This window comes from Oryx dammah, unplaced genomic scaffold (genome assembly GCF_014754425.2).
Source record: "Oryx dammah isolate SB20612 unplaced genomic scaffold, SCBI_Odam_1.1 HiC_scaffold_26, whole genome shotgun sequence".
Lineage (NCBI taxonomy): Eukaryota > Metazoa > Chordata > Mammalia > Artiodactyla > Bovidae > Oryx > Oryx dammah.
Window position 1 is genome coordinate 42,345,603 of NW_024070210.1, and position 26,164 is coordinate 42,371,766.

Here is a 26,164-nt window from a genome sequence, read left to right on the forward strand (position 1 = left end):
TGAAAAAGAGATATTGAAACAACGTAACTTCTAACGCCATTCCAGCTCTACAATTTCCTGATTTAGTAAAGCTTTTCCATATCCGTTACCTTCTCTTAATCCATCATTAACTCCTTTAAATTTGAGTTTGCATAGTCCAATTTCATGGAATCCTGCTTAATTTTACTCACTGAACATTTCTTCTAGCAGCTCAGCTAGTTTTATATCCCTTTTCATTCAAGGTTTCTAGTCAGTTCTGCTAGGAAATCTTTAGGCTAATAAAATCTGTCCTTTCAGAAGTTAGCTTTTTAAAATAAATTAAAAATAAAATAGCAGTTTTAAGTGATTGAGATAACAAATAAACAGAGCCTGGACAAAGGTCACAGATTTTTAATTATAGAATATGTTCCCACTGCCTGTCCTTTAAATACTGGTGTTCTTCAGAGATTTACCCCAAATTGACTTCTCATCCCATCCTTCACACGCTCCTTGGGCTGTCAGATTCTTTTTCTGGCTTCAGCTATAGGATGGTTGCTCTAAATGTGTATCTCCTGCCTAAATCCATTTCCAGTGCTCCCTTCTGCCTGGACATCTAACTACCAACTGGACATCTCCTCTTAAATGTGCCTGAGCACATTAAACTGAAACTGGATACATTATCTATCACCAATAACTAATTATTCCTCCTATGTCTCTGTGTGTGTGTGTGTGTGTGTGTGTGTGTGCGTGCGTGCGTGTGCATGTGCGTGTGTGTGTGCGTATGCGTGTGTGTGTCAGCTTCACCATCCACTCAGTCTCCCAAAGCAGTCATCTGGCCATCACTCAAATCTCCTCCCCCTTCACTACCCATATCTAACTGAAACCAAGAGGTCTCTGCCACCTTCTCTCTTTGCTAGATTATCACAATAACCTAACTGGTTTTATTCATCCCAGTCCTGTTTCCCTCCAAACTCTTCTATAACACAGCCATCACACGCAGTGTGAATCATCTTCACACGACTGTGTAGAATCCCATAATTGCTTCCTTTTGCCCTTAGATCAAGTCTGGACTCCTTTATTGTTGTTCAGTCACTCAGTTGTGTCTGACTCTTTGCGACCCCATAGACTGCAGCGTGCCAGGCTTCCCTGTCCTTCCCTATCTCCTGGAGTTTGCTCAAACCCATGTCCATTGAGTCGGTGATGCTATCCAACCATCTCATCCTCTGTTGTCCCCTTCTCCTCCTGCCTTCAATCTTTCCCAGCATCATGGTCTTTTCTAATGAGTCAGCTCTTCACATCAGGTGGCCAAAGTATTGGAGCTTCATCATCAGTCCTTCCAATGAATATTTGACTCCTTAATGTGGCAAAAACAGGAATCATCTAGATCTGCCCCCTTTTAGCCTATTTTCTACCCTGCTTCACCATCTTCTCCTGGATGCAACCAAAAAGTAGTTTTCAGTTTCATATTCTACTTCAGCTTCAAGTTCCTAGAACATGGTAGGTACTTAATAAATATTTGCTTGATTGAGTTAAGTTATAATTATGCAAAACATGTTATAAGCAGTAGCTATGCCTTTGTGATATAAAGAAAAGAAAAAATTCAGAAATGGTTCCAGGTTTCTGTTGTAAGAGTAAATACAATAGTAATACCATGAAGGTTGATAAATAATTCTACATGCCATATTTCAGTTGGGTTAGAAATGCCTGTTACATCTCAGTGTGATTTACACTTTGATAATCCTTAAAAGGTTTAGAGTTGAGAAACCTTTATGTAAAGATCTTGTAAGGGCTTTACAAGGAGCTACTGTACTTTATTCTTCTTTAATAATTATCTGCCACTTGGCCCTATTAATAACTATCCTTGAATTTTATCTGTTTTTATTTACATAATTAGTAAACATGTAAACAACTATTTACATATTTCCAAAACTATATAATGAGATCTATACACTTCTCAAGGTTTCCTAGATGGTGCTAGTGGGCAAAAACCTGCCTGCCAATGCAGGTGACCTAAGAGAGGCAGGTTTGATCTCTGGGTTGGGAAGATCCACTGGAGGAGGTCATGGCACCCCACTCCAGTATTCATGCCTAGAGAATCCAATGGACAGAGGAGCCTGACATGCCACGGTCCTTTGGGTCGCACAGCGTCAGACACAACTGAAGCAACTTCGCATGACTGCACCCGTATACTTATCTACGAAGCACATTTTTTCAGTTCAGTTCAGTTGCTCAATCGTGTCCAACTCTTCGTGACCCCAAGGACTGCAGCACACGAGCCTTCCCTGTCCATCACCAACTCCCGGAATTTGTTCAAACTCATGTCCATTGAGCTGGTGATGCCATCCAACCATCTCATTTTCTGTCATTCCCTTCTCTTTCTGCCTTCAGTCTTTCCCAGCATCAGGGTCTTTTTCCAATGAGTCAGTTCTTTGTATCAGGTGGCTAAAATATTGTATCTTTTATACCTTCTGACAAAATTACTTACAGAAATCTATTTTTATTTAGAATAAATAAAAACCACTGAATAAATCAGGGCTCTTGCCCCAGAATGAAAGTACCACTGGTACTGAAACCATACATTCATGATTCAATGAATGATTGTCTAAAACAGGCCTGAAGAGGAGGAGAAGTCCTAGGAGGAGGAGGAGAAGAAACGGCAACAAATGTCTGAGACTTCGTGTCGGGGTGTTTTCCTCACCAAACCCGTGACAATCATGAGTCTGACACTGTTGTGTTTTTTTTTTTTTTTTGGTCTTATTATCAAACATAGACTTGTCTACCCTAGTGGAGTCTCTCTTTCAAATTCCTCCTGATTAAAAAACAAACAGAACTGATTAAAAAACAGAACAAACATAAAGCCCCAAGCCTCCATGCATTCTGCGGTGGAACACTACCTTTCTTCATATGGGATCCATTAAGGCAAACATGTGACATTTGTGGTTAGGCTGTGATTTCCCTGTAATAGTGACTGATGCTGGGGAAAAGCCAAAAGCTTCCCTGTGTAGCAATCTTAGGTTTTGTCAACACCCTCAGAGCAAAGAGAAGCCAGTTCTGGGCCAACCCAACATCAATAACACTTCCCTGAAGCTGTAAATAGAAGATAATCCCTGCTGATACAACATCAGGCCAACACCCAGAGCAGCATATGTGCTCATTAGTAACACTGACAATGACTGCCTACAGCCTGCTGTCAGAAAAATAAAAATAAACACCCTCCGATGATGTTTGGTTTTTACCTGCTGAGAGCAATCTCCCAGGGCTAGTTTCCAGTAGTAAGACACCAAAAGTCCTACTGTTACACACACACACATTTTTCAGAGTAAAAATTGATTTAACATGTTGATCAGGATATTCCTAAGTTGTAAAATGTTGGGTTAAATGTTATTTAATGGATATTCCTAGACAACATACTATGTGCTAAGCGCTTTGCTTGGCCGTGGGTAGTTTCTGAGGTTTAGGGCACAGTCCCTGCCTTCAGGTAGCATGACTTTAACGGGAAAAGTCATGAGTATCACAGGACTGGTATCACACTAGAGCTTCGAACAGGGGGCTCTGGGAAACAGAGGAGAATGTGGTTATTCGGAAAGGAGGAAAAGAATCGAGAGAATGGGTGACACCTGAATCAATATTACCAGATGATTAGGCGTTTTCTGAGAAAGGAAGAGGAGGAGAGGAGAGGTCTACATTGAAATAGTCCATGCAAACAGTGTGAAAGTGCACAAAGCATGCTGAGTATCTCAGGGGAGAATAGAGTAGTATCTAAGGATCTCTTAGTCTAAGGAAATGGCTCCCAAACTGTGGTCCAAACAGTGACGCAGCAGCAGCAACAACACCTGGGAGCTTGTGAGATGTGCAAACTTTTAAGTCCCACCTCAGACCTGCTGAATCAAAAACTCTAGGGCTGCACTGTAACAGCATTTAAAATCTGCATTTTACTTTATACTTATCTTTTCAAATCACATATTTGCCTATCTTCTAAATTATCAGGTGCTTCCTAACTATGATTCAAATTGTAGAAACCCTAAAATAATTCAATCATATTAAAAGAAAAACAGAAGAAGGGCACATAAAAAAACACTATACGTATGGCTAGAAATACTATCCAAAGTCAGACAACAAACTGGAAAACAATGTCTGCAAGCTGCATCACAAAGGGCTTCTCTCCCTAATATATAAGGACTTCTATAAATATAGAAGAAAAAAAATCTAGCAGTTCAATAGCAAAATGAGTGAAGAGTACTAACACTGTACAGAAGGAAAATATACATGAATCTCAAGCATAGGAAATAAACTCAACCTCATCCATGATAAAAATGTACAAACTAAAACTACTGTTACATGCCATTTTAAAAATTGACAAAAATCTGAAGTTTGATGTTAATGAGGATATAGGGGGAAAGGCATTCATACTATGGAGGTGGGATTGTAAAATGATATACCTGCAGTGGGTGCAATTTGGCAATAACCATCAAAATTAAAAACATGTTTATCCTATGACCCAACAATATCATTTCTGATAAATTTTCTGAAATAATTGCACATGTACAAAATGAAACATGTACAAGGCTACTCATTTTAGTACTTGTAAAAGCAAAAGTTTGAGGATAGCATAAATGGCCACCACTAAGGACAGAATGAAAGTGTTGGTCATTCAGTTGTGTCCAATTCTTTGCGATCCCATGGACTGTAGCCCACCAGGCTCCTATGTCCATGGATTTTCCAGGCAAGAATTTCTGGAATGGGTTGCCATTCCCTTATCCAGGGGACCTTCCTGACCCAGGGATCAAACCTGGGTATCCTTCAGGGAGACCTGGCAACTAGCTCTACTACTACTATACTACTACTACAAGGGACAAAATAAATTTTGACTTAATCCATAAAGTGGAGATTTACATAGTTTAAAATTTTTAAAGGGTATTTTTTTATGTACTGATAAGGAGAGTTCTTAAATATACTGCTAAGCTAAAAAAAGCAAAAATAAATAAATAAAATCTTCATTTTAACAAGTCTTCCTGGTGGTTCTGATGGGAGCTGAAGTTTGAGAGCCAGTTACCTAGGGGCACAAAGTAGATGGAGGTATCAAAAGCATGTGACCTACAACAGGGATAAAGAGGCCAGACTTTGGAGAAAGACAAATTTGGATTCAAATATTTGCTCTGCATCTTACTGGCTTTGTAACAAGATACATGACAATACTGGGAAAGACACTTAAAATCTTTGAGCTTTATATGTTCCATCTTCTAATTGGGAGTGACATACTATTACAAGACTTTAATAAAATATTTGTATAGTGTTCAGTTCACTCACATTGGCATATAGCAAAAGATAGATAACAATTTTAATAAGAACATAGTTGTGACAAAGTTCTCTATTAGACATACAAAATTTGAGATAACTGTAGTATAACCCAGTGACAGAATCCAAGAGAAGCCTGAAAATGTGTATGGAGGCCTCAGAGAGAGACTGAAACTGAAGAGCCATATGGGAAAGACCCAAAATATAGGCAGTAGCTGCCACCATGTGAGCAGTCAAGATTATCCAAGGAGAGCACAGAAGAGGAAAGGACACCAACACTGAAGAGTACGATGAAGAACAGTCAGCTTGAAAAGGAGCTTGAGAAAGAAGGCACAGGTCAAGGGTAGACCCAGGAGCCAGCGTGGTCAAAGAGGCCAAAAGAGCAGTGTCAAGAGGAACAGATTAACAGCATCAAATGCCACCAAGTTTAAAGGGATAAAGATGATGATAGAGGATAGGCAGATGGACAGATGGACAGTAGACAGATAAGGAGGAGGGAGAGGAGGAGGAAGGGAGGAAAGAAGGAAGAGGGGGAATGTCATTGCACTGGGTAGTTAAGAGATGATGTCAAACTTGTGAGAAGGAATTCTGTCTTGAAGATTAGAAGCAGACGCCTGACCCTTATAGGCTGAAAAGAGAAACCAAGATGAGAATCAAAAACTGATCTTGAAAAATTAAGCTGTGAGGGAAAGAAGAAAAACTGGGTGGCAAAAATCAGTGGAGATCAGAATATGAACCATATCTTTAAGGAAACAAAGATGATCATAGAGTTGCAGGCTGAAGAAAGAAGTCAGTGATGAAGAAGAAAGTGAAGTTCCAAGCAAGTGAGAAGGGAGTGAGTAAGGAAGGAAAATGGATGGGAACAGGTAAAACCTTTAGCATTGAAAAAGAACAAGAGCGATTTTCCTCTGAAGCAGAAAACAGACTGAGTAAAATCCTAGCTTGGGGATGCAAGAGGAAAATGGGGAAAAGGGTAAGGTGATGGCGCTGGACACAGAATAAGCACTTGTTTCATTAGTTATACTCACTGCTACCGAGTTGAGGCTAAGTTGAGGATGACACAAGTTCAAAAAGTTAATACATATCACAACTCTCAGCACATAACTAGAGTGAAATCATCCTTGAGAAGTTTCCATATAACCATAGTATTATCAAAAGATCAAAAATACTCTCAGCCACCAACCATACCTATGACAGACATCCTTTTTCGGAAATTGTTGAAGTCCAAAAAGGCAAGCAATTGATAAGTAACTAGTGTTCCCAATTCTTCTATTGTTATTGTCTCTGGGGTCCGAGACTTAAAGATGAACCCCAAATTTTTTGCAGCAGTCACTAGAGCCCCTTCATCAGGTGACTGGACTTGGTAAATCAGCTCTCCTAAAAGGAAAAGAAACAAGTGGATTAAATAACAAAAAGAAACAGATTATTAATATGAAGATAGTAACATTCACAGAAGACCAACATCAATTTCAACTCATTCTATAAGACCCAACCCAACTGTCAGCTCTAGAAATTAGACTTTTTCCACTCACTAACCAGCTGAACAGGCACCTGTCCTGTGGAACTTTCAGGATACCATGTATAACACCATGCATAAGAGCCTTTGTCAGATTACAGGAAAAAACTCATTCCTGAGCCTGCCTCCCTCCTATGTGGAAAGCTTCTTAGGTCAGAGACCACAACTTTGTATTTTCAGTGACTAGAAATATGCCAAGAAAGTTTTACAAACTAAAATACTTAATATAAATTAACTCACATAATCCTCATGGCAATGAGGTAGGGATTATTAAAATTATTACAAGCATACCTCAGAGATATTGCAGACTTGGTTCCAGACCACTGCAAAAAAGGATTGCAATAAAGCAATTCACATGAACTTTTTGGTTCCTCAGTGCATATAAAAATTACATTTACATTATATTGTTGTCTGTTACATGTGCAATAGCATTATGTATAAGAATATACCTACTTAATTAAAAAATACTTCACTGCAAAAAAAAATGTTAGTAATCTGAGTCTTAGGTGAGTCATAATATTTTGGCAATAGTAACATCAAAAAATCACTGCTCACAGATCACCATGAGAAATATATGTGTTTGTCACTCAGCCATGTCTGACTCTTTGTGACCCCATGCACTATAGCCTGCCAAGTTTCCCTGTTCATGGGATTTTCCAGATGAGAATACTGGAGTGAGCTGCCATTTTTTCTCCAGGGGATCTTCCCTACTCGGGGATCAAACTTGGGTGTCCTGCATTGCAGGCAGATTCTTTACCAGCTGAGTCATCAGGTGAAAAAGTTTGAAATATTAAAAGAATTACAAAAATGTCACATAGTGACACAAGTGAGCAAATACTATTAGAAAAATGGTGCCAATAAAATGTACACCCGTGGTGGATTCGTGTCAATGTATGGCAAAACCAATACAGTATTGTAAAGTAAAATAAAGTAAAAAAAAAAAAAAAAAAACTTGCTCGATGCAGGGTTGGCACAAATCTTCAATTTGTAGAAAACACAATATATGTGAAGTGCAATAAATGAAGCACAACAAAATGAGGTGTGCCTGTATTTCCATTTTATACTGGTAAAACTTATGACTGAAAATGTTATGCGGCTTTTGCAAGATAACACAACCAGACTGATGATGCAGACATCCCAAATTCCTCTTCAGTCTGCTACTAATGATCATTTTATGAAAATGCATCAAAGAAATCCCTTGAAATGTAAGGAATCAAACCAGGATATTAATGATTGGCACCTGATATTGTGTAGGTGCTGGAGTGGGGGTAAGAGGAGAGAAGAGAGGAAAAGAATGAAGTGGGGGAAAAAAATAAAAATACACTTAAAAACCAGCATGAATAAAGTAAGCCCTTCTATATAAAATTATCTTTGTATGTAAAAATAAATTAGAAAAAAGTAGGCAGAGCTAGATCCGTATTTACTGATTTATAATAATGTCCAAGATAAATTGTTAGGAAAACTGGTTGCATATTAATATATGTACTAGAATTATTTTTCTGTTAAAAAGAAACTACCTACATATCTATGTGTATATATATATATATGCGTACATATATAAGCAAGTAGAAAGCGTGAAATTATGTACACGAAATGTTAACATTAGTTACCTCTGCTGCTGCTGCTAAGTTGCTTCAGTTGTGTCCAACTCTGCATGACCCCATAGGTGGTAGCCCACCAGGTTCCCCTGTCCCTGGTATTCTCCAGGCAAGAACACTGGAGTGGGTTGCCATTTCCTTCTCCAATGCATGAAAGTGAAACGCGAAAGTGAAGTCACTCAGTCGTATCTGACTCTTCACGACCCCATGGACTGCAGTCTACCAGGCTCCCCCATCCATGAGATTCTCCAGGCAAGAGTACTGGAGTGGGGTGCCATTGCCTACTCCGAGTTACCTCTCTAGAGATTGAATTAAACTTCAGAGAAGAAATTACTATCTTTGCCTTTATAAATCTTTATGTTGTATGGCTTCATTTGCTACAAGAGGCATAAATTAATTTTTAAAATTAAAAAAAAAATTGAAGCAATTGGTGGACTAGGTTCCAAGATCAATCTCCTATGTTAGAACCAGGCATAGATTCTATAAATAAAAAGCATTTAAATATTTTTGCACGTACCCAGGACTGATAAGAAAGCAGCAGTTGCTCAGGTCAAAGACTGAGGAAAAAAAAATACAGTTGGAATAAAGGATGGGCATTTTGAAACTAATTTGTTTCCGGTATCTCAGGGCTTTGGTTAGAAAAGACATAGGCCAGGGAAAGAAGTCTAATAGGAGATCACTTCTTAAAACTGAGCACCCTCCCCGTCAAAAGGATGTTCTCTCAGTATGAAGGTAAATTGGAAAACAGTGTCCATTTTAAGAGTGCCTATAAGGAAAACTGTCTATTTATAAGAGAAAAAAAAATATGCTGAAAATTTATAACAGGAAACTGACTTTCACGTATATTTGCATCCTAAATTCACAGATCACCCAGATATTGTGAATTTAGGTTGCAAATACACATTAGTGACTAAGTGAAAGTCACTCAGTCATGTTTGACTCTTTGAGACCCCATGGACTAAACAGTCCATGGAATTCTCCAGGCCAGAATACTGGAGTGGGTAGCCTTCCCCTACTCCAGGGGATCTTCCCAACCCAGGGATTGAACCCAGGTCTCCCGCATTGCAGGCAGATTCTTTACCAGCTGAACCACAAGGGAAGCCCAAATAGTGTCTAAAGGAAATGCAAATCATTTCTTGGAGAAACCAGTCTTAGCCTCAGAACCTGAAAAATTTCTACAAATGAAGTCCCAAATAAAATGACCAAGATATAATTAGAACCAACAGAAAGAACAGAGAGAATAATATCCCTAAAAAATTTAGAAATTGAAGTTATCAGAAATACTACAAACAAATATTTAATGGATTTCAAAAAATAAAAGAGATAAAATTAATCAGATTGAAAAAAGAATTAAAGACTTGGTAGAAGTCAAAAACAGGAAATTAAATAATACGAGAGAGAATTTGTGTACAGGGGAAAAAATTGAGAAAATTCCAGAATATATCCCAGAGGGACAAAGAAAGGGAAAAAAATCAAAGAATTATTAAAAGACATAGAGAACAGAGTGAGAATGTTACACACTAAAAATCTATTACAAGAGAGAAAATGAGTCAGAGTCCATACTTGAAGAAATACTATGGCTGAGGAAATTCCTGAAGTGATAAAAGACAACATTCTATGGACTCAAGAATCTCAATGAATTCTAAGCAATACAAATATATTAAAAATTCACATATTCACTAAGACTATGAAAAAGAAGAAATCTCAAGTCTATGCCCCGACCAGTAATGCCAAAGAAGCTGAAACTGAACAGTTCTATGAAGACCTACAAGACCTTCTAGAACTAACACCCAAAAAAGATGTCCTTTACATTATAGGGGACTGGAATGCAAAAGTAGGAAGTCAAGAAACACCTACAGTAACAGGCAAATTTGGCATTGGAATACAAAATGAAGCAGGGCAAAGGCTAATAGAGTTCTGCCAAGAGAACACACTGGTCATAGTAAACACCTTCTTCCAACAACACAAGAGAAGACTCTATACATGGATATCACCGATGGTCAACAACAAAATCAGACTGATTATATTCTTTGCAGCCAAAGATGGAGAAGCTCTATACAGTCAGCAAAAACAAGACGGGGAGATGACTGTGGGTCAGATCATGAACTCCTTATTGCCAAATTCAGACTTAAATTGAAGAAAGTAGGGAAAACCACTAGACCATTCAGGTATGACCTAAATCAAATCCCTTATGATTATACAGTGGAAGTGAGAAATAGATTTAAGGGACTAGATCTGTTAGACAGAGTGCCTGATAAACTATGGATAGAGGTTCATGACATTGTACAGGAGACAGGGATCAAGACCATCCCCAAGGGAAAAAAAAATGCAAAAAAGCAAAATGGCTGTCTGAGGAGGCCTTACAAATAGCTGTGAAAAGAAGGGAAGCAAAAAGCAAAGGGGAAAAGGAAAGATATACCCATTTGAATGCAGAGTTCCAAAGAATAGCAAGGAGAGATAGGAAAGCGTTCCTCAGCAATCAGTGCAAAGAAATAGAGGAAAACAATAGAATGGGAAAGGCTAGAGATCTCTTCAAGAAAATTAGAGATACCAAGGGAACATTTCATGCAAAGATGGGCTAAAGGACAGAAATGGTATGGACCTAATAGAAGCAGAAGATATTAAGAAGACGTGGCAAGAATACACAGAAGAAATGTACAAAAAAGATCTTTAAGACTGAGATAAACATGATGATGTGATCTCTCACCTAGAGCCAGACATCCTGGAATGTGAAGTCAAGTGGGCCTTAGAAAGCATCACTACGAACAAAGCTAGTGGAGGTGATGGAATTCCAGTTGAGCTGTTTCAAATCCTGAAAGATGATGCTGTGAAAGTGCTGCACTCAATATGCCAGCAAATTTGGAAAACTCAGCAGGGGCCACAGGACTGGAAAAGGTCAGTTTTCATTCCAATCTCAAAGAAAGGCAATGCCAGAGAATGGTCAAACTACCACACAGTTGCACTCATCTCACATACTAGTAAAATAATGCTTACAATTTTCCAAGCCAGGCTTCAGCAATATGTGAACCGTGAACTTCCTGATGTTCAAGCTGGATTTAGAAAAGGCAGAGGAACCAGAGATCAAATTGCCAACATCCGATGGATCATTGAAAAAGCACGAGATCCAGAAAAACATCTATTTCTGCTTCATTGACTATGCCAAAGCCTTTGACTGTGTGGGTCACAATAAACTGTGGAAAATTCTGAAAGAGATGGAGATACCAGACCACCTGACCTGCCTCTTGAGAAACCTGCATGCAGGTCAGGAAGCAACAGTTAGAACTGGACATGGAACAACAGACTGGTTCCAAATCGGAAAAGGAGTACGTCAAGGCTGTATATTGTCACCCTGCTTATTTAACTTATATGCAGAGTACATCATGAGAAATGCTGGTTTGGAGGAAGCACAAGCTGGAATCAGGACTGCTGGGAGAAATATGAATACCCTCAGATATGCAGATGACACCACCCTTATGGCCAAAAGCAAAGAGGAACTAAAGAGCCTCTTGATGAAAGTGAAAGAGGAGAGTGAAAAAGTTGGCTTAAAGCTCAACATTCAGAAAATGAAGATCATGGCATCCGGTCCTATCACTTCATGGGAAATAGATGGGGAAACAGTGGAAACAGTGTCAGACTTTATTTTTCTGGGCTCCAAATCATTACAGATGGTGATTGCTGCCATGAAATTAAAAGACACATACTCCTTGGAAGGAAAGTTATGACCAACCTAGACAGCATATTAAAAAGCAGAGACATTACTTTGCCAACTAAGGTCCATCTAGTCAAGGCTATGGTTTTTCCAGTGGTCATGTATGGATGAGAGAGTTGTACTGTGAAGAAAGCTGAGTGCTGTAGAATTGATGCTTTTGAACTGTGGTGTTGGAGAAGACTCCTGAGTGTCCCTTGGACTGCAAGGAGATCTAACCAGTCCATCCTCAAGGAGATCAGTCCTGGGTGTTCATTGGAAGGACTGATGTTGAAGCTGAAACTCCAATACTTTGGCCACCTGATGCAAAGAGCTGACTCATTTGAAAAGACCCTGATGCTGGGAAAGACTGAGCGCAGGAGGAGAAGGGGACGACTGAGGATGAGATGGTTGGATGGCATCACCGACTCAATGGACATGGGTTTGGGTGGTCCATGGAGTTGGGTGGACTCCAGGAGTTGGGAGGCCTGGCATGCTGTGGTTCATGGGGTTGCAAAGAGTCAGACATGACTGAGCGACTGAACTGAACTGAACCAGGGAGAAAGGACTGATCACCTTCAAGTCACAACTGAACTAACACGTGACCATGCAGTAACAGAAATCACAGTCAAAATATAGTTAAATATCTTCAGTGTGCTGAGAAAATTGTCACCTTAAACCTTTGCACACAACAAACATCATTCAAGAATAAGAATGAGCCAGGGGAAGAGGGATTGTGGAAGAGAAGGATTGAGAGTTTGCGATTAGCAGATGCAAACTATCATATACAGGACAGATAAAAAATTAAGGTCCTACTGTATAGCCCAGGGAACTATATTCAATACCCTGTGAAAAGAATATAAAAAAGAATGTATATATATATTTTTTAAGTACATATATAAATACATACATATATATATGTGTGTGTATATATATATATGTATAACTGAATCACTTTGCTATAAGTAGAAATTAAACACAACATTTTAAATTAACTATACTTCTGTAAAAAAAATTTTTTTAAGAATAGGAATGAAATCAAGTTGCTTTCAAGCTTTTGAGAGTTTACTATCAGTAGCTTCTGCCTAAAAGAAATTCTAAAGAATACATTTTTGACCAGCAGAAGCTCAGTGATTGGACAGCATTAAAGACCACAGAAATGAGTAAATATATGAGTAAATCTAAGTAAACTGACTGTAAAAATCATAAAATTAACCTCTTGAGGTACTGAAAAATAAAATATAAGACAAAAATACTATATAAATCAGGACAAGGTTTATTAGTATTGAAGCGTTCTAAGGTCCTTATTTTGTTCAAAAAGGCTTAGGCTATGTTGAGTCAATTATGCTAAAAGTTCTAGGCTATTAACTAAGAATACAAATAAGAGTATATTATTTTCAAGGCAGTAGAAATAAAATTGAACTAAATCTATAAGACTAGAAGAGGCAGACAAATGATAGGACAAATATAAAATACAAAAAGATGGTAGAAAGATGTCTGTCAGTAATTACAGTAATTATATATTAAATTGTTGCTGTTGTTGTTTAGTCACTAAGTTGTATCTGACTCTTTTGTAACCTCATGGACTGTAGCCCACCAGGCTCCTCTGCTCATGGGATTTCCCAGGCAAGAATGCTGGAGTGGTTTGCCAGTTTTCTTCTCCAAGCCCAGTGATCAAACCCATGTCTCCTGCACTGGCAGGTGGACTCATTACCACTGAACCACAGGGAAGTCCATATATTAAATACTTAGAACCTAAACATATTGATAATCAACAATGGGTAATTGGCTAAATGTTATATTTAAGATTTGGTTTAGTTAAACTAGATATTCTTTTAAATATCAAAAATTTTGCCATTTACAAGAGATGTGTCTAGAACATTAAAAAAAAAAAAGAATGGCAGGAAAGAGTATGGAAAGCTGAACAATGCAAATACTAACAAGAGGGAAACATCAACAACGATACTGGATCAGACAAAATAAACATCTATAACTATACTAGCATCAGACAAAATAAACATTAAGGCAAACATGTTACTAGAGATAAAAAGGGTAAATATAGATTGATAGATGTTTTCATTTTAAAAAATTTAACTCTAAACTAGTATCTAATAATGTGATCTTAAATATACCAAGCAAACATTAGCAAAGCAAAGTAGAATTAATGAATACACAATTACAGTGCATCTAACTATGCTCGTGGCTTCCCCTGTGGCTCAGCTGGTAAAGAATCTGCCTGCAATGTGGGAGACCTGGGTTTGATCCCTGGATTGGGAAGATGCCCTGGAGAAGGGCAAAGCTACCCACTCCAGTATTCTGGCCTGGAGAATTCCATGGACTGTATGTATAGTCCATGGGGTCTCAAAGAGTCGGACACAACCGAGCGACTTTCACTTTCACTATACCATAGTGATTTAAATACACTCTCATTAATCAAGAAATCAAGTACTCAAAAGAATCCAGAGAGGGAGAAGATTAAACAATACAATTAATAAACAGTATCTAGTAGATATATTAAGAACCCCATTTTCAATAACTGGATAATGCACATTTATTTCAAGCACACACAAAAGACAGAAACTGAATACAGATCAAGCCATAAAGCAAGCTTCAACAAATTTTAAAGGACTGATTTTAAGGTAACAAGAAAAATTTTCTAAATTTTTTATCTCTTTAATTGACATCTACCTAAATAGAAAAAACTTGTATTGAAACCTTTGTACCTTCCACTTCTCTGCTTCTGAAATTCCTGGCAAAGGGAATGAGAATATCAACTTTCCCAAATGTCTCCATGAAACAAAGAGCATTCACTTAAAATAAAAGCAATACCCTCAGCTATAAATTATAGAGTCGTATAGTTTTAAGTTCATCAGATTTGGGTTCTGTTCTTTATCATAACTAACATTTATGTAAGTAAGGTTTATATTTTCCAGTGCTCTTGAACATACATGGATTTAAGTCATCTATCCTATAATTAGAGCTTTAAAAGGAGAAAAAAATGTAATTTCCCCTTTTTTAGTATAGTAATCCTTCACTGAGAATTTGAAATCTCAAAGGAAAAAACTGAAACAGTTGAAATGATACACACATTTACTTCTCTTCACTTCAAAATGCTTTTATATGGCAGAAGAGATTAGTCCATATCCACAAGAACAGGTACAACTTAATAGTAATAATACTAAAATGTTAGTAAGAATGTAAAGGTACTAGAACTCTCATATACTGACAGTAGGAATGTAAAATGATACTCCATTTTTGGAAAATAGTTGGGCAGTTTCTTAAACACACCTATGCTATGATCAGGCAATTTCCATTCCTAAGTATTTACGAAAAACAAATTTGTTAACATTTTTAAAGACGTAAAAATGTTTATGGCAGCTTTACTCATAATAATCCAAAGCTAGAAATAACCTAAATGTCTGGACAGAGGGCTGGGGAAGAAAAAAAGTGGTAAACATATTCATAAAGTGAAATGTTACTCAAATTTAAAAGAATGAACTACTGATTGATATGACAACATGGATGAATGACAAAAACATTACATTGTATGAAAGAAGCCAGACACAAAAGAATACATATTATATGATTCTATTTATATGCACTATTAATATAAGAACAGGCAAAACTCATTTTTGATGATAAAAATCAGGATAGTGGTTGCTTGGGCAGTGGTTGGTGATATGGACTAGAAAGGAACATGAGTAATCTTTCTTGAATGGTGGAAAATATTAATACTTTGATAGGGATGGTGGTTTCATGGGTGTATATAATGGTCAAAATTCATTAAACAATACACTTAAGATCTGTGTTTTACTGCATTTAATTATATCACAACAGACAGAGAGAATGGACTTTGGGGCACAGTGAGGGAGGGAGAGGGTGGAACAAATAGAGAGTAGCATTGAAAATACACATTACCATATGTAGAATTAGATAGCTGGTGAAAATTTGCTATGTGATGCAGGAAGCTCAAATCAGGTGCTCTGTGACAACCTGGAGAGGTGAGAAGGGGTGGCAGGGAGGCTCACGAGGGAGGCAACATATGTTTCCTCATGGCTGATTTGTATTGACGTATGGTAGAGACCAACACAATATTGTAGGGCAATTATCCTCCAATTAAAAATTAATTTAAATATTAAAATATCACAATATGAAAAAATTGTAGTGATACCATAAAAGAGGAATGAGTATTTTCAGTGAACCAGAAACTTGAGAAATGTCTGAAAGATAAAAAGAAGATTTGATAAATGAATAAATAAGAAAGGAGAAAAACACAGTTCAAAGAATTTGAAGAAGAAAATTAATACGGAGTTAAAAGCAATGCCCAAAGTTTCTCCAAATCAGAATCAACAAAAGAGAAGAGCAGAAGTGATCTTGGGGGCACCAGAAATAAAATGAGTTGACGAATTCCACTCAAGCTTGCCAGGACCACTTGGGCTCCTCCTCCTGCTAGCTTACTTCCAACAACAGGCTACAGTGATATTTGCCTCAAGATGAAACCTTGAAAATGTTCTTTTACACTAAGTACACAATCCACCTAAGGAACCTTTTGTGGTTTTCATGCTGGGGCTGGAGACCAAAGCTGAAAACAGCCAGAAATAGCTTTAGAATCCCACAAGGATAAGAGAAATTAATTAACAAAAGAAAGGGAGTCCATGACTGTGATACTTTCTTTTAGGCCAGACCTTAAATACAACTTTCTCTGAAATGAGAGTTCTGACACAGAATCCTAGCACTAGATTTGAAAAAATCAGTTAAGCCCAGGCATCATATGAACTCCAGGAAGCGGGAAACTCCATGCCCAGAAGACAAGCAATGTTTTGTGACTCTCCCCAACAATCTTGGGAGACAGGCATCAAAACCTACATTCACCAAGAGGCAAACTGGGATGCTCAAACACAAATAGGAATAGGCAATAACAAACAATAAAACGTTTGAGAACAACACGAAAGTTAGACGCAGAACTCTAAAAACAACATTTCATAAAATGAAACACAGCAGAGGAAACAAAAGATTTCAAATTAAGAATAATTAATATCCTCAAAGAGATCTAAGAAGATATCATAATATTAAAATCAGATAGCTATTAAAAGAGAACTTAAAAATGAAATAAACTTGAAGGCAGAGATAAAAAAAACTTACTTAAAGGCATTGTGATATCCTCAGATAAAAATAGCATCATTGGCATTAGTATTACAAAGATCAGTTTAAGCATTGTTGTATGCAAATATGGTGTTCAGTCATTTAAAAAAAAATTATCCCTTTTAACTGGCTTATCTAGGCCCTCATCTTTTTACTGTTCCTAATTTTTTCTTTTAAGTCTCTCCATATTTTTAGAAAACATTCAGTATACAAATAAATACAAAGAAAAGCTAGTAATAGGTAAAGGAACATTCCAAACATTTCAATGAAAATATACCTATTTAAAAAACAAGATTCAGACACACTGCACTTACCTGCACTATTTTCCTCTGACATTACAGTGTGGCAGAGGGCAAGTAACCTAAGGAATTCATGCACTTTGGGATCACCGAGTTCAATGGATTCCATCAAATGGTGGTCAAAAAATTGAAATGTTCTGTCTGCTTGAGGGCTGACTGAGAAACCCACAGTCTCTTTTTTCTGTAGGAGAACAACAACAAAACTGTAGACTTCATTCCAACAAAAGTCTTTTAAAATTCAAAAACACTTCCTCTAAGTATTTTTAGAGTTTGTGTGACTTTTCAGCCTCCAAAGCCTGGCACCAAAATGGCTTTCTGTTTCCTCATTACTGTTAAATATCATCTTCCCATTTCAGATCCATGTAAGCGTTCATTACCAGAGCAATAAACCTTTCAAAAGCATATGGGGAAGAAAAAAATCCAATGGCTGTACAAATTCTCAAATGTTTACTTCAACTCTAAAATACAAAGAAGCCCTAAAAACTGAAAGTTGCTTTCAAAACCTACTTGATGGAAAAACTTGACCTGACTTGAACTCTTTTTGGCAGCAATATCTGACCTGGAATAGTATGTGCATAATTATAGACTTTTTAAAGTCTACTTAGCATGAATTAATATTTCAAGATATAAAAATATTAATGTGTTTGATTACAGAGTACTTCTCTGATCTCACTAAAGAAACTGCAAAATATTATGACAGAATTAAAATCAAGATCTTGAGATATTTGTACTCACACATTCACTGTGGCATAATTCACAATAGCCAAAAGGTAGAAACAACACTGGAGAAAGCAATGGCACCCCACTCCAGTACTCTTGCCTAGAAAATCCCATGGACGGAGGAGCCTGGTAGGCTGCGGTCCATGGGGTCGCTAAGAGTCGGACACGACTCAGCGACTTCACTTTCATTTTTCACTTTCATGCATTGGAGAAGGAAATGGCAGCCCACTCCAGTGTTCTTGCCTGGAGAATCCCAGGGACAGAGGAGCCTCGTGGGCTGCCGTCTATGGGGTCGCACAGAGTCAGACATGACTGAAGTGACTTAGCAGAAGTAGCAGCAGAAACAACACAGGGCTTCCCTAGTGGTTCAGATGATAAAGAACCTGCCTGCAATGCAGGAAACTTGGGTTTGATCCTGGGTTGGAAAGATCCCCTGGAGAAGGGAATGGCCACCCACTCCAGTATTCTGGCCTGGAGAATACCATGGACAGAGGAGCCTGGCAGGGTACAGTCTACAGGGACCACAAAGAGTCAGACATAACTAAGTGACTAACACTTTCACTGCACTTCAGAAACAAAAGAAATATCCATCAACTGATGAATAAAGAATATGTGGTTTTATATATCTATACACACACACACAAAGAATATTATTCAACCATAAAAAAGAACCTTGTCTTTATGCTGCAACATGAATGAACCTTGAAGACATTACATTAAAAGAAATAAATCACTCACAAAAGAATAAATATAGCATAATTCTATTTATGAGTGATTTATTTCTTTTAAGGAATTCATGCAGATATCTAATTATGTTAGTAGATATCTAACATAGTAAAATTCACAAAAACTGAGTGTAAAACAGCAGTTTCCAAGGACTAGAAGAATGGGGAAGTGGGGCATTGCAGTTCAATGAGAAATTACAGTTTCAGATGTACAAGGTGAAAAAGTTCTAGAGATCTGCAGTACACACTCAGTGCTCATTGTTAATATTAGTTTATTGTCCACTTCAAAATTTGTTGATCACAAAAATGAAAGAAAAAGGATTAAAGATAGAACAAAATAGAAGATAATTTTAATATTAAATAAGATCTCTGTTAATTCACTGACTCATGAAAAGCATAAAATGTACTACTAATTTTTAAAAGTTTATTACTCAAAGGACTAGACCTGTGATAAGGTCTTTGCCAGAACAACTGATGAGAAAATACTTTTCAAATACACTTTGTCTTGGAGACTGCAAAATAATATTTTAAATATAATACTTAATATATTCAAGTACATGAGAATACATACCAGTATACAAGATAGTCCATTAGCTGTGTTTATTTCAGAATCATAGAGGCTTACTTTAATCAAAGATTGTTTTGTTCATGTAATAAAATTTTAAAACAACTACCCAATAGGAGAAAAAATTGATCAACTCACTAGTTCAAAGTAAAATATACACTGGCCCTAGACTTCCCTAAACCCCCTCCCCCTGACACCCAGGGAAGAAACCATGACTCGTAAAGATTACAGCCTGTCAGACTAGAAAAATAAATAGAAGGAATACAAATTGGAAAAGAAGTAAAACTGTCACTGTTTATAGATGACATGATACTGTACATACAAAGTCCTAAAGATGCTACGAGAAAACTACTACAGCTAATCAACGAATTTAGTAATGTCATTCAATGATTTAGTAATGTCATTCAACAGATAATTCTGAACTGCTATTTCTCATGATCCCTTCTTGAAACTGGAGGATACACTTCAGCCAAATAAAAGATAACCAGAAAAACAGTGGGAAAGGGAAAAGCAGTTAGTGGTAAGTACTGAATCTTATTAACTGAAGAACTAAATATAAAAGAAACAGATTAGGATTATAACAAAATGTATATGCTACATACATTGACTACATAGAAAGACTGCTTAAAAATTAGAAGGTCCTGATGTCCTCATTTTAGTATTTGAAGGTCAGAAGATACCATTTAAAAACTCAAATCAACTAAGAGAAATCTATGTACACTTAAGATGAAGAAGCATCATTAATAAAAATAGTAGGAAAATATGAGGAAAAGAAGGATAGACATAATAATTTTATCATTTTTCATATTAGGAAATTGATAGGTACTCCTTACAAAAAAAGAATTAAGAGTATTATACAAACTGTTGAAAGTATACAGTGGAGAAACAATAAAATATTTTCCTAAATACCGTAAGAGAAGCAAATACATAGGCTGTAGAATCTCTAGAGAATTATTAAAAATTATAAAGTATAATCTAAAATATTTAACAGATCCAATGTAATGGCCCTAACTCACTTACTAAAAAATTGCATGTAAAGTAAAAGCCAGTCCTATGCTGTACATTCTTAAGAGACATATCTAAAACAAAGTTATTCAGCAATATTGAAAAAAAAGGCGGGCAAATGCAAATCAAAAGTTAACCAGGAGACATGATCTTAATATCAAATAAGATTGCATCCAGGACAAGGAGAATTAAATGAATCAAAGAAGAACACATTCATGATAAAAATATAACTACTATGAACATCAATGCACCTCACAATAGCATCAATACTTATAAAATGAAGACTTCAGGCTATATAGGAGAGCTAGAGAAAGAGAGAAATTATCAGAATGCTTTTATTAACCTGTTTAATCCAAACAAATAACATAGATAAAAAATAATGAAATAGAAGGCCTAAATAATATAATTAATAAGGTAGAATTAGATGACAATACAGCTAATTTTATACCTTAAAAACAGAAAATACATAAACTTTCATTTTAAGGACCCTGGAACACTGACAACAATTGATCATATTAAGCCACAAAGAAAACCCGAATAAATCCCCCAAAGTAGAAATACAAATCTATTCTCTTATTAAAAATATTATAAGGAAGGAACAAGTCCCAACCTCTTTGAAATGTTTAGTTCTTCTCATGGTTCAGTGTGGATATTCAAACTGATATAACAAAAATAAAGATATTACAGGCCAAAATCCATGTAATAAAACTAAAGCAGTGTTCAGAGGGAAATTAATACCCACAAATTCTTGTACAAAAAGGGAGAGAACAAATTTCTTTTTATTTTATTGAAGTACAGTTTATTTACAATGTTGTGCTTAATTTCTCCTGTACAGCAAAGTGACTTTTTAAAAAGTCTTGTCAAAAATCAAAAACTTTGATTGTGCTAGTGAAGGTAGGAGAAAGCAGACACTATTGTACATTGCTTGTGACAGGGTAAATTGGTGGATAAATGTATACATACAACTGATTCACTCTGCTGTACAGCAGAAACTAATACAACAATGTAAATCAACTATATCCCAATAAAAATTAATTTTACAAAATAAAAAACTGATAGAACATTGTGTTGGTGAGGGTAGGAGAAAACAGGCATTCTTGTACATTGCTTGTGACAGGGTAAATTAGTGCAAATGCTAAAGAGGACAATTTGGAAATACTGATCAAATTACAAATGCACATACATTCTGATTTAGCAATCCCATTTCTAGAAATGGAACTTGTTAGACAGTATAGGATCCATGTGATATAACATGTATACATGGTTACTTTTGTTGCATTTCCTTTACAAGCAAAATGTTGCAGATATTCTGAATGCCCATTCCTACCTCCTTACGTAAGTTAAGGAACATCAACATAATAAAATATTATTCACCTAAAAAGAATTAGGGAGCCCTTTTTTCCCCACTTTTATAGAAGGATCTTGATCATTGCTAAGGAAGAAAGTTAAGCACAATAAGTATAGTTCACTACTACCTATGTAAAAAATTGAGAAATATATTTGATTATATATAATAAATATCTCTAATAGAGGGGGAAAAAAGACAGTGAACTCTGTGATTGGGAAACCTGGATAAGAAGGAAGTTTGAACCATACAAATCTTTTTTTTTTAAGTTACATATTAAGTATCTAATCTGGTCATAGTGGAAATTAGGCTTCTAGGAACTCATCATTTTTTAAAAGCATGTACAATTTGAAATTAAAAGTACGAATGAACTTAATCACCTCCACACCTTAGTCATGTCAGTCTTCTGACCCCGGTCATCATGCACTTCACCTGCCAAAACCAAAACTGAGAATTAAAAATAGATGAAATTGAAACTATATATATACATTTAGTTTGAAGAAATATACTTGTTTATTAAAGCACCACTACTAGATGACATTATGAGTTCAAACCTAGACATTTTGAAGAGTGTTTTCAAACAGTAACACTAGATATGGCAGTTAACACAGAAAGATATTCATTTGCCCAAAACAGAACTAAAATCAGTACACATTAATACAAAATAAGCCATAATTCTGTTTTTCTGTAAGTTTTATCATTCTGTTGTTACATTATCTATGATGTTGGCACAAGGCAAATTTTTGTTTTTCACTTTATACACACTGTTGGGGAATCCAAAATGGTATGCAAGACAGACCAACTCTCATCAGTGCTGAAGCGTGGTGGGTACATCTTTGTCTATATTGGTCTGGGCCAGATACATCTTTAATATCTATAATGGCAAGGTCAAATTAGCATGTAAACATTAAACAATGTCAGAGCCTTCTGTAGTCAGAGAACATAGCCACCCATGTGCCAAACATTTAAAAGTAACTATTCTTAATATAAAGCCAATATGTGCTTATTACAAATACATTGGAAAATACAGGGATTTTTAAAACAGAAATGAAAAATCTTTTAAAAAATTTTCATTCCTGTTTCATGGATGACAGACTGAAAAACAGAATATAAAGTGACATGTGAAAGTCACTCAGTTGTGTCCAACTCTGTGCGACCCCATGGACTATACAGCCCATGGAATTCTCCAGGCCAGAATACTGGAGTGGGAAGCCATTCTCTTCTCCAGGGGCACCTCATCCCAGGGATCGAGCCCTGCTCTCCCACATGATTCAACTAAAACTAAAAAGTCAGCATAGTATAGTAGTAGTGTTAGTCATTCAGTCATGTATGACTATTTGTGACGCTGTGGATGGTAGCCCAACAGGCTGCTCTGTTCATGGAATTCTCCAGGCAAGAATACTGGAGTGGGTTGTCATTCCCTTCTTCAGGGATCTTCCCAACCCAGGGATTGAACCCAAGTCTCCTGCATTGCAGGCAGATTCTTTATCCTCTGAGCCACCAGGGAACTCCACAGTAGGTTTTTAATTCAAATCTCTCTCGTTTCACTATTCAATACAAACATGCATGCTAAGTCACTTCAGTTATGTGCAACCCTTTGGACCACTGCCTGCCAGGCTTCTTTGCCCAGGGGACTCTCCAGACAAGAACACAGGAGTGGGTTGCCGTGCCCTCCTGAAAGGGATTTTCCCAACCCAGGGATCGAAATGGTGTCTCTTACATCTCCTGCAGGTTCTTTGCCACTAGCACCACCTGAGAAGCCCCTCACCATACAAGAGTACGACCCCAAAAAGCACAGACTGGTGCTTTTAAAGAGTTACTGGTGGTTTTTCTGGGCTCAGGTGTAAATCTAGAATACAGTGAGGCTGCTATATGAGAGGAATCCCTGGGCTAGTGAATGAACCTCACCCAGCACCTGGAATTTATATACCAAACTCACCACAGTTATATTCTAGTCATTACCCCCTATACTATAACTCTGATAAACAATAAAAGCAAATAAACTGTCTTTGTGTAAAATGGTGTTCTCAAAGAAAGCCTCTTCATAAGACTGGTGATGATGCAAAGAAAAACTGAAGTCTAAGAAAATGATAGATCTGAGAAAGAAAACAGAGCTTTAGGCAAATAAGAATACACTATAAAAATTTCCCAAGACCTGGACCTATGGCATAAACAAGGCCAACTGTATGGGGGAAAATGATTCTGGAACAATCTATGAGTTCTTTAGTAAGAATATATTTTACTGACATAATAAATTATTATAAAGGAATGGCTTTATAAATGAAAGGTCTAAAGGGCTTATTAAATCTTTCAGATACTTTCCTGCCTTTTATGAGGGAAATTACAAGCTATCAAAGATCATGGCATCTGGTCCCAACACTTCACAGGAAATAGATGGGCAAACAGTGTCAGACTTTATTTTGGGGGGCTCCAAAATCACTGCAGATGGTGATAGCAGCCATGAAATAAAGACTCCTTGGAGGGAAAGTTATGACCAACCTAGATAGCATATTAAAAAGCAGAGATATTACTTTGCCAACAAAGGTCCATCTAGTCAAGGCTACGGTTTTTCCAGTGGTCATGTGTGGATGTGAGAGTTGGACTGTGAAGAAGGCTGAGTGCCAAAGAATTGATGCTTTTGAACTGTGGTGCTGGAGAAGACTCTTGCAAGTCCCTTGGACTGCAGGAAATCCAACCAGTCCATCCTAAAGGAGACCAGTCCTGGGTGTTCATCGGAAGGACTGATGATGAGGCTGAAACTCCAACACTTTGGCCACCTGATGCGAAGAGTTGACTCATTGGAAAAGATCCTGATGCTGGGAGGGATTGGGGGCAGGAGGAGAAGATGATGACAGAGGATGAGATGGCTGGATGGCATCACCGACTCGATGCACATGAGTTTGAGTAAACTCCAGGAGTTGGTGATGGACAGGTGGACAGGGAGGCCTGGCGTGCTGCGATTCATGGGGTCGCAAAGAGTCGGACAAGACTGAGCGACTGAACTGAACTAAACTGGATATCACAGGATTTGTAAATTTGGAGATTTGCAAAGATCTTGGGATATATATATTGTGAAAATCCAGGGACTTTTCTAATAACAGCCCCTCTGACAAACATCAGTTCAGTTCAGTCGCTCAGTCGTGTCCGACTCTTTGCGACCCCATGAATCGCAGCACACCAGGCCTCCCTGTCCATCACCAACTCCCAGAGTTCACTCAAACTCACATCCATCAAGTCAGTGATGCCATCCAGTCATCTCATCCTCTGTCGTCCCCTTCTCCTCCTTCCCCTAATCCCTCCCAGCATCAGAGTCTTTTCCAATGAGTGAACTCTTCACATCAGGTGGCCAAAGTACTGGAGTTTCACCTTTAGCATCAGTGACAAACATATCTTCAAATAAATCTTGGTCCCCATGTCTTAAAGTTTCCTTAGGGTAATTTCCTAGAAGTGATATTGTTTCTATTATATTACCAATAAGTGCCATGGTAAAAGAATACAAAAGGCCTACAAAATTCAAAATGACTCCAATACTCCAACAAAATTTTTTTCATTTAAACTGCTCCTGGGTTATATTTATCAAAAGCATCTGAAAATATCAAAAGAAAAAGTTTTAAGAAAAGGTTCTATTTTATTTAGTATCTTCATAACATTAATAGTGATGTAAGAAAAATGTACAATGTAACTGAGGCCGTGTAGAAGTCCAGGTTGAATGAAATAGCAATCCACTCCAGTACTATTGCCTGGAAAATCCCATGGACAGAGGAGCCTGGTAGGCTACAGTCCACGGGGTCACAAAGAGTCGGACACGACTGAGCAACGTTCCTTCCTTTCTTCCTACTACCAGAGAAGGGTGGGGCAGATGTGGACAGAAGAGAAGTGAGGAAACCATGGCAACCAGGGGTTATGGGGAGTGGAATAGCAGAGGGAGGTCTAAAGACAGGAGAGTATGAAAATCAACTTATATTTCTCAGTTTTGCTCAGGATCAAATCTTACTTTAAAATATTTGGCAATTTGTGAAGTTTCCCATCAGGAGACAAAAGAAAGGTTTCTCTCTCTTTCTTGAATTTTCTTTACTTTCTGAGATTTTTGTACTGAGAAACTGGACACTTGAGTTCAGTGAAGTGATACTGGGAATCCAGAGGAACTTGACAGGAGCCCTCTGGAGAGCTTCCATGCTCTCAGAAGGAACTGTCTGCTAACTGGCCTAAGTCGGGGTGACAGGGTCACATGTAACTAACTAGAAAGGCTGAAAATCCCCAACAGAGCAGGTATCATAACAAAAGCATACAAATAGGAACTCAATATTGATG

General features: G+C 37.3%; 1 protein-coding gene across 1 annotated transcript in view; it reads right to left on the minus strand.

The window, feature by feature from the left end:
• The window catches only part of ATP8B4 (ATPase phospholipid transporting 8B4 (putative)), a 284,590-nt gene that overhangs the window by 73,123 nt on the left and 185,303 nt on the right, over positions 1-26,164 (minus strand). The window contains exons 14-16 of the mRNA XM_040226490.1: positions 22,242-22,285; positions 17,509-17,674; positions 6,442-6,630 (exon numbers count right to left, since the gene is read on the minus strand). Of these exons, the coding sequence (XP_040082424.1) occupies positions 6,442-6,630; positions 17,509-17,674; positions 22,242-22,285 (399 nt within the window). The remainder of the gene's footprint in view (positions 1-6,441; positions 6,631-17,508; positions 17,675-22,241; positions 22,286-26,164) is intronic.